Genomic DNA, 10527 nt, shown 5'->3' with positions numbered 1-10527 from the left:
CTAACTTCAAATAGCACCAGCTTATAACGCTAAATGACACTACTGGGAAGTATTATAAGAGACGCGTTTACTTACTTGACCATTTCTACGTGAGTTCACGTCGTTCCTGGCCTAATGTTGTTCCTTCAACCCAACAGTGGGGGCGCTGCTGTGCTGTCGGCGGCTTCCGTGATCACAAGGCGGGGTGTAGTGTTTATTACTGACATTAACCATTTTAATTGCATCTTCGTCTTTTTCCTACCACACGCAAAAATATCGACGGGCTGTTGACGAGAATGAATGAATGAATATTGTCATTCATCTGTGTTTCAGAAAGCGCTCTGTCTCCCTCCGCTGAAACAAATAGAACTCACCACATCCAAATAAGCTAAGAATAAAAGTAGAAAATAAGACAGGTTTTAATTTAACTGAACCACTATATGTAGGAGTGGTACACTTGCATATATTTTATACTATGTTATGTACAGACTCCCAATTGATAGGGGGTTTGTTAATTTGTTAATGATATATTATAATGATATATACGATAATGATAACCATGATAGCTGATATCTGTTTAAGTCAAACAGGCTGCTGTAATTGAGATCATTATCTTGACTATTTTCAGAAACCTAGAGCCTGATCTTCAACCAAGCAGGGCTGACAAGAGGAAAATGTTTATTTTAACTTAGAACATGGAAACCAAAACAGTTTATTAACAATCGGATGTGAAGGGGAGTTACAACAGTTAAAACAAGATTGAGTAACATAAGTCACTTTATGATCAAAACCCCTTGTCAAGATCAAGAAATAAAAGTGAATTAGTCATTTTAAATATTTCTGATTCATTTTGGTCGAAAATGATATTATAACTGTTGGCAGGTTCAAGGGGAAAAATAATTAATTATGTAGAGTGCAGGCAAATCAATTGTTCACTTTCAGATCTTGCGTATTTCCGATCCTAGTTGTTCTTTTTCTAACCAGTAGAGGGCGACAACAGAGAAGACCGCTCTTAAAGTGCCGAAATATTCAAATACGAACAAAAGGGATTTCCTGGAGGACCACGGCAAGTATAAAAAAAGGCTCATTGCTGGTCTGTATGAGATGGATAAATGTTGTCATTTCTGTTTTAACCGTGTGAACACTTAAAGTTTTACTTTGTGGTAATGTGAAACCTCGTAAGTCCCCCCAAAACATTGAAAAATAATAACGTATAAATGTTTTCGCTCAGGTTTTTATCTGTTGTAGAAACTGGAAGATTTTGTTCTTTTACTTGTTTTTTTTCACAGGAATATTGAAATAGTGCAACGTTTGGCCTTGACGTTAACATAATCTGGCTTTATTAGCAGTGACGATTGTCGACGATCACACAAAAGTCATTGTTATGATTCATTGATTTATCATACTGGTTTCAAAAAACTGCATGGAATTGAGGGTGCATAGTGCGTCTGTCTCCCAGTAATTACGGACTCATCTTCAGGTCCATGCCAATAATTGTCTTATGTTCCTGTTTAGATAAGTCCCAGCCTTATGAAAACTAGTCCTATTTTTGAGTCTGGATCTGGTCTTCGGACACAAACTTCTGGAAGTACTTCAGTGGTGTGTGGGAGGGAACCAGCACCAATGGTGACATCTTGACCACTGAAATCAATATTAGGAGAGTACATATTTTCTTCCAGCCAAATCTCCTTGTCTCGAGGCACAACCCCTGTCCATGCCTGCACACTATAACAATCCTGTCAGACTTTAAATATATGAGCTAAAATACCAAGGGTCAAAGGAAAGTTGCGGAGAATGTACCATCACGTCTTGGCTTGAAAATGTCAAAGGACACTAATTATTTTAGGTAATAAGTAAGTATTATTGTATTATTATTGACATTAATATTTCATTTTATTATATTAAGTTAATTTTCGGGTAAAATATTGCATTTTCATAAAATGACCGCTGAATGTATTTCTGATGGGTTAAAATAAGTAAATGGACCTGGCCATTTTTCCCGGAGACCGGTTCGTAATTATTATGCGACACCATGACGTCACTTTACGTGCGCAGTAAATGACGCCGTTGTCCGAATACTAACTTTAAATTGAGTGCACTACGTAGTTCACTCAATCCATGTCCCCCGTGTAGTGAGTAGTGAATAGGGAACGACTGTGTGGTTTCGGAATTTGCCAGAGATTGCGCTGACGTGTGCGCTGCTCGAAAGAGTGGAGAAAGCGCGCCGGTATGTGACGTCACAAGAAAGCGACGCACGTCGTCCATACGCTTCGACTGTTACACTGGAGTCACACGCGACACAAATGCTCCCGCGGTTGTTTTTGCGGAACTTTCATGTGTAACATTCGGCGGGAATCGGTAACAGCGGCTCTGAGCAGAAGGTTTTTGTATGTTTGATCGTATTGTGGTGTGGAAGCAATAAGAATGTCTTCTGTTGAGTGTTTGAGGACGTTCGTCGTGGAGCGACTGACTGTTGCTGCTGAAGAAATATTCCGAGTGTTTCAACAAAAGCTCGACGGATGTGAAGAAGAGCTCGATTATCAGCGCAGACTGGTGGAAAGTGTTTGGAGACCCCAAATAAAGTTACACAGGACAGGTATGTAAGATTTGATCAACCCAAAATATGGAAGGATGTTCATTGTGACACTAAAACAGTGCTTCTGAAACGGAAATGCGTTGCTAAATGTTGATTGATACCAATTTAAATGTAAACCTCCAATGACTGAAAATGTAGTGAGCATGGCAGGCCAGTAGGTGGCGATGTTAGCGATGTAGAATCTAACAAATGTGTCTCCACTGCTCAGAGTATTGACACAACTCCACATGAGTTTCTCTCAGCAAAGCTACAAGAGTTAGCAGCACACATGTTGCTGGGTAACAGGCCATAGTTGTTGCTGCTGCTGCTGTTGTTTCTCGGTGAGCACACTGCCATTATCTGAAAGCATAGCGACCTCATTACACTTTTGTGTCTGCGTAGCTTAAAGGGTTCATCTATCATTAATACAGCTGGATACAGGAAGCACCACCAAGTTAACAAGCCTAACCCCTGCTGGCCATGCGGTGGTACTGCAAAGATGGCGTCGGTCACACGCTTCCATTGAGGCCAAAAAGAGTTTTTCATTTGGCGAACATAGTGAAAGAGACTTTTATGATGTATTATTGTGACATTATGAATGCTCATTGCAGCAACTGGACCGAGCCTGTCTGCAGATTCATGTGTGACCCATCCTGTAGTGGAGCGAGCCTCGCCATGATGTCTTTCTTTGCAAATACATATTACATACTGTATGTTAAATATGTCTATTGCCTTAATTAACCAACATTTGATTTAGCCTGCTTGCAAAGTTATAATATCCACATAAAAATTAACTACCATCATTATTTTCAGACTATAAGCTCCTGCTTTTTCCCCATGCTTTGAACCCTGAAGCCTACACAACAGTGCAGTTAATTCATAGAGTTTTACTGGCTAATGGCCACCGGGGGCACTCTCTAGCAGTAAACACAAAAGTGAGACAGACTGTGGGGAAAGATTATGCACCAAAGAAGACACTAGTTTTGATTTTGATTTTAAGATGCATTTATTCACGTGTGCTCAATAGTCCAAAAATTAGAGTAGCCATTTTTCACATACAAAAACAAAGAAACCTTTTCCTATTTTCACTTCGATTAGCACACTTGAAGTCAACACAAGAAGGGATTTTGATTTATTGTGAAACTCTTTCTTAATAATAATTTATGAATGAAGGCTCCACCCCCAACATGGTCTGAGCTCTCTTAACAGGTCCATGGTCTGAAATCAACTTTCCCCAATGTGTTTGTAGCCCTACTGCCGGAAAGAAACTAGAGGGGAAAGTTCATTTTTGCAGATGGTAAAAATTTAAAAAATGAACGGAGCACAACACAGAGAAACAGATCCTTAGTGCACTCTCACTGATGGCCAGTGGATCTCAGCTTGGAACTTTGACATTGATGAATTTGTTAAGGAGTTTGCGAAAAGGAAAGCAAGGAACAAGTCTTTGTAAAAGAAAGACAAAAGGAGAGACATTAACAAATGTTTGTGACTGTCTACCTCTGTGTGTGTCCAATAACTCGTACGAAGGGGTCTTTGCTCTATTAATCCAGGTCCGTTCATTCTTTCCTGTTTCTGATTCTAACGAATCATAGCAAGACTTGATTTGATCACCATCGCCCCCTTTGCACTGGAGGGATTTTTGCAGTTTCTGGTACCAAAGGTTCTTATGACCTTTTTTCTATTGAATATTTCCTTTTTCTATTTTTACATGGTCTGTCTTCAGTGGCTATGACTCTTTTAGCTCCTAGCTCAGAGCAGGGTCTTCTCCCTCAGCACTGGAAGCCTTTATTACCAACTCCTAATTTACACCTGCTGTGTTCTGCTGTAGTCTTTGTTTTCTCTTTTTCAATGTGAAGTAAACAAGCCTTATCTTTAAACACTGCTGTTCTAGCTCTGTTTTGTCCAAGTAAACATCTTCACTGATGTCACATTAGCCATGTGCTGATGTGGACTGATGTTTTTCTTTCGTAACGTGTGTTAAAAAAAAGGCAGCCTCAGATTTACTCATTCAGAGGTGACTGATGCTTCAGATGTTTGGAGAAGAGATGTAGAACTTCACAGGCTGCAGGTTTGACCATTGAGATTATGAGCTGCCTGTTGTTGTGGCTCTTTGGATGGTAAAAACTGCCCTTTGTTCAGTTGCCCCTAAACGATTGTTTCACACTTCTTTCCATTCCTGATGATTTCTCCTGTATTTCCAGAGCTTTCACAGCAGCAACCTTTGTGGAAGGAGGAAGAGGATAATTACCAGCATCAGGATAGGAGCTGCAGTCTGGACCAGGAGGACTCGAAGCCTCCACAAATCAATGAGGAACAGGAGGAAACCTGCTGTTATCAGGACGGAGAGCCGCTGACTGTGAAGCAGGAGATGGACACCTTAATGGTGACTCCCATACATGAGCAAGATGATGACAGTGAACTGGACCTGAATCCTGATCAGAGCCAGGAAAAGCCTGAGGTGAACACAACAGTTCAAAGCCCTGTGTTACCAGATCCAGCCTGTGACCAGCAGCTGCTCTCCTACAGTCCTCATATATCTGAGAGCAAAGGTGAGGAAAACAGCACCAGCGAAGACTCCAGGTGGACCACAGCTGAAGAGCCAAAACAAACCATGAAGCAGAACCATCCTAAATGTCAGACTGGGAACGTAAACAGCCCAGCAGAGTCAGCAGTGGACTGTGATACAGACACAGGTGCTAAAACATCTGCATGTAACACAGGTGAACAACAGGGAAAGGTCAAGACAGACCTGAAAGGACATTCCATTATTCAATACGAACATCTAGGCTCAGCATGTGGGAAAGATTTCAGAGAGGGTTGTTTCTCATCAGCTGACAAAATTAAGGACACAGCAACCAAACTGTTTATCTGTGAAACATGTGGGAAAGATTTCAAACTGTCAAAATTACTGAAGCGACACCTTGGAGTTCACACAGGCGAGAAATCATATTTGTGTAAAACATGTGGGAAAACCTTTAGACAAAATTATGAATTAAATGTCCACATGAGAGTTCACACAGGTGAGAGACCATATGTGTGTAAAACATGTAGGAAAACCTTTAGACAAAATTATGAATTAAATGTCCACATGAGAGTTCACACAGGTGAGAGACCATATGCGTGTGAAACATGTGGTAAATGTTTCAGACACACTTCTGCAATAAATAAGCACATGAGAGTTCACACTGATGAGAGACCATATGTGTGTGAAACATGTGGTAAAAGTTTCAGACGAAGTTCTACATTAACTATCCACATGAGAGTTCATACAGGTGAGAAATCCTATGTTTGTAAAACATGTGGAAAATTTTTCAGACATCCTTCTGCACTACAAAAACACATGAGAGTTCACACAGATGAGAGACCACATGAGTGTAAAACATGTATGAAAACCTTTCGACGAAATAATGAATTAAATGTCCACATGAGAATTCACACAGGTGAGAGACCATATTTGTGCAAAACATGTGGGAAAACCTTTAAACAAAGTTCTGCACTGAGTAAACACATGGCAGTTCACACAGATGAGAGACCCTATTTGTGTAAAACATGTGGGAAAACCTTCAAACGAAATGATGAATTAAATCGTCACGAGAGTTCACATAGGTGAGAGATCATACGGGTGTAAAATGTGTGGGGAAACTTTCAAACAAAAGTGCATTATCACACGAGAGTTCACACGGGAGAGACAATATTTGTATCAAAGATGTGGGAAAACCTTTTGACAAAATAGTGAAAAAGGCACAGGAGAGTTAACACAGGTGAGAGACCACGTGTGTCAGACATGTTGGGAAACTTGCAACTTGCAACCTTCACCCACAACTCACATTGTGGGTGAAGGTTGCAACTTGCAACACATGAGCACCCACAGGAGCGAAACCATCCAGATTTGCAAACAAGAAAGGTGTTGGCTGGAGGCAGTTTGAACCTTCTGTGTTGAACAGGTGAAGTGGCTCCCTGATGTCTGCAGGTGCAGCTGCTCTTCCACTGTTTAGGCATCAATCATGAAAGCTGTGGACTCCATTTACCTCCTGCAGCCTCCTGCTGACACCTCCAATCAGCAATCAGCACAGGAGTCATGTGGGCTCTGGCTAGTTCCTGTCAGAACTCAACTTGGTCATTTTAAATATCATAGTCTTGTGAGTTTTGGGAGAATTAATTATTTTGATCAGAATCATTGTATGTACTGGTTTTTATCACAATGCTTTAAATGGGGTTGGCTGTAAAGAAGAAACTGAAAGCGTTTGGAGGTATGTGAGATGGTCAGTTCCTGGGGCTTGTTTGAGAGGATCAAGATCTGATAAGGGAATGAAATACGTCAAAGAGTTCTGTTGAAAAAGAGTCAACCCCCATGCTGTCATACAAATACACTTGGTGTAGGATGATCTCAGATGCAGTGCTTAGGGACCTGTGGCAAGACCCCAGAAGCTTCTGTAAGTGATTTCAGTTTTTTCTATTATTATTTTCTATTATTATTATCATAGAAATCATGTATTTAATTGATTCAGAATTGATTGTCATTTGCAGGAGGGAGAAATGTTCCTTCTTCAGACTGCTTCATTTTTTTCCCCTTCTGTTGGAAAATGGGTTTTTTAATGGTCAAACCTCATCTGAAATCAATGTCTAATCCAGTGTTTTTCAACCTTTTTCGAGCCAAGGCACATTTCTTTCATTAAAAAAATCCCGCGGCACACCACCAGCTGAAAACGTGAAAAAAAGCTTATATTAACAATATAAGTGTTATATTGTTAATATAAGCTTTTTTTAACATTAAAGGATGACATTATATTATAAAATCTTAAATAAGAATCAAATAAACACAAAGAAAAAAGTATTTTACAATCTTTCATATTTATTCTCACTCAGTGTGAAACCTGGGCCTGTTTGGATGAACATAGAGCCAATATCCTGGCAGGAATTGATGAAAGACACACACGAAGCTCTTCCTCCACAGTTCTCAGTCTTTCTCTGTCTTTAGTTTTTACAGCAGTCAGGCTTCAAAAACTCACCTCACAAAATGACATCTTCTCCTCAAGAGTTTTCAAATGTTTAACTATTAGCTCACACAGTGCAGCAGTATTAACATCTTGCCATTTATTGGTGAGTGGGAACATTTCAAGATGGCCACTTTCCACATGCTGCTGCCAGAGTTGCACCTTTGAACGGAATCCATTTATTTTATCTATACTTGTAAGCAGGTTTTCATTTCGGCCTTGCATTCGTCTGTTCAGTTCATTCAGATGATGAAAAATATCTGCAAGGTATGCCAGCCTTGCATACCACTCATCACATGCAAGCAGCTTTGCGTAATCGGACCCCTCATTTGTCAGAAACACTTTAAGCTCCTCTTGCAGCTCATGAACACGGGCCAGCACCTTGCCGCGTGGCAACCATCGCACCACCGTACGAAACAGCAAGGCTTTATGCTCCGCTCCCATTTCCTCACACAAAGCCGCAAATATGCAACTTTTCACAGGTCGTGACTTCACAAAGTTTACTATGCGCACAACATCATCCAACACAGGAACAAGGTCTGTTGGTAAAGTCTTGGCTACGAGGGCTTCGCAGTGTAAAAAACAGTGTGTAATAATCACATCTGGGTTTTTTTTCTCTGCTTCCAAAGCCTTTGGTGTGCCCGACCATGGCTGCAGCTCCATCAGTGCAGACAGGCGTGCAGTTTTCCCACTTAAGTCCTCCTTTTTCCAGATATTCTGATGTGACCCGAAAAATTTCCTCTCCTGTTGTTTTTCCTGGCAAAGCCTTGCAAAATAGAAAGTTTTCTCTGATTGTGTCTCCATCCACAAAACGCACATTGGCCAAGAGTTGAGCATGCCCATTTATATCAGTAGACTCATCAAGTTGCAACGTAAATTTATTACTGATACGGATCTTGTCCAAAACCACACTTTCGATGTCTGCAGACATTTCATCAATATGTCTGGAAATTGTGTTATCCAAGAGAGGGACATTGGCTATTTCTTTGGCCGCTTCTGGTCCGAGCATCTCAGTTACAATGGCTTTGCAGGCGGGAAGTATTAATTGCTCTGCCACAGTGTGGGACTTTTTTGATTTAGTTCAGCGAAGTGGTAGCTAGCTTTAAGGGCTCTCTCGTTTACCTTTGCGGTTTTCATCATGAAAGTTGCCTGTTTCTCTGTGTGTTCACGCAGGCGAACAAAATACTCCACATTTTTGTTTTGAAGTGAAAGGTGTTTCGTTTGGAGATGGCGTTTAAGCTTACTTGGGACCTTAGCACTGTTGGAGAGCTTTTCACCACATACCAAACAGAACTGAATCGGTGCCATTGCATCTCCGGTAAAAGTAAATCCAAATTAAAGATAGCTTTCGTTGTATTGCCTCGCGCCAGAACCTTTGCTCGACATCACTTTCTTTGCTTTCTTTTGACCTCCACTCATGCTAGGGCCTTCATCTGGGTCCGGATTTTGTCCAGGGCCCAGTTCAGAGTCAGCATTTTTCCTCTTCAAAAACGTATCCATCACTTTCAGCGTCGCTCTGCTATCCACAATGTCACTGTCAACGACACCTGTCACTGCATTCATGCGTCACTAATTCAAGAAAATTACCGTATTTTCAACACTATAAGGTGCATAGAATAGAAACCACTGTAGTAGCTTTGAGAAAATTCAAGGCTTTTTTTTAGGTGTGACTTATAGTGCGGAAAATACGGTAGCTACCTGCGGCTGTCACCTACTGGCATGGAAGAGTACTACATGATTACTCTACCAGGCACAAATTTCCCATGGCACACCTTACAGTATCTCCAGTGGTTGAAAAACACTGGTCTAATCTAATCTAATCAGAGACTTCAAGAAAAATAATGAAGAAAGAGAGAGAGAGAGAAAGAGAAGAAAATTAAAAACAAATGTCCCAAAATTCTCATATTACTGCTGGTTTGTTCTTTTTCTAGTTTTGCCTATCTTGGATATGGTCCATCAAGACCCGAAGGATGGGTGGGCCATATCTCCATATGAGGACATCTGAAGATGCACCTGGGCCCATGAACTTTTTTATGTACTCTGTATATATTGTTGGATCGCAATACTCTCATGTGTGTCACTGCCGATCCGCGTGTTCTCTGAATGAAGACTTTGAGAAGAGAAATGCCAATTTCAAAATGTATTTAGTAAATAGAACCAATTCAAGGGACAAATATTACAGAGCTCCAGACAAGTTCATAACCTGACAATAACAAAGTCTATTGTCAGGGCATGAAGCCTGACAACCTAACTATCCCTTGACCCAGTCTTTTATAGAAACACATATATAAATAATTGATGCTAATTCAGTCCAATCCAGTCCTTCTGCTTGGATGACCTCATCTTCTTCTTCCAGTTCCATTGGATTCTGGCACAGTCCTTGTTCAAATCAAATCAAATCAATCTTTATTTATATAGCATCTTTTACAATCAAAATTGTTTCAAGGTGCTTTCCAGAATCCCAGGGCCTAACCCCAGACAAGCAACAGTGGCAAGGAAAAATTCCCCTTTAACAGGAAGAAACCTTGAGCAGGACCAGGCTCATGTAGGGGGATGGCTGGCTGGGTAAAGAGAGGAGAGGAGAGGAGAGGAGAGGAGAGGAGAGGAGAGGACGGGCACAGAGCACAGAAACATACACAAAAATACACTATTTATACAGTGGGTCAGCGGGGCCGGAGGTCATCATGCAGCTCCGAAGGCGGCGATACCTGTAAATGAATAGAGAAGGGAGGGGGGGGGGAGTAGAAAAACTACACAGGAATCAGCATAACTAGTCTGCTTGATGAGGAGGAGGAAAGGAGAGGACAGGAGAGGAGAGGAGAGAAAACCATGACCCAGTCGGGGGGTGACAGAGGCCTGTCAGGTGATCATGTTTCCGGACCCCGGCAGCCTTGGCCTATAGCAGCATAGCTAAGATGTTAACCTAATGATTAGACGACCCCCTAAGTATGATAATTTGTCTGTCTATGATAACTGGAA

General features: G+C 41.1%; 1 protein-coding gene across 1 annotated transcript; it reads left to right on the top strand.

Moving 5' to 3' along the window:
* The first annotated feature begins 1668 nt into the window (after window positions 1–1668).
* On the top strand, window positions 1669–6351 carry LOC130520804 (zinc finger protein 121-like). Its single transcript, XM_057024535.1, has 2 exons — window positions 1669–2575; window positions 4756–6351. Exons 1-2 carry the CDS (start codon window positions 2404–2406, stop codon window positions 6162–6164), a joined length of 1581 nt encoding a protein of 526 aa, XP_056880515.1. The 5' UTR covers window positions 1669–2403; the 3' UTR covers window positions 6165–6351.
* Window positions 6352–10527: the final 4176 nt, after the last annotated feature.

The sequence above is a fragment of the Takifugu flavidus genome, unplaced genomic scaffold (assembly GCF_003711565.1).
Source record: "Takifugu flavidus isolate HTHZ2018 unplaced genomic scaffold, ASM371156v2 ctg538, whole genome shotgun sequence".
In the NCBI taxonomy this organism is placed as follows: domain Eukaryota; kingdom Metazoa; phylum Chordata; class Actinopteri; order Tetraodontiformes; family Tetraodontidae; genus Takifugu; species Takifugu flavidus.
This window is presented reverse-complemented; position numbering and strand designations above follow the sequence as displayed.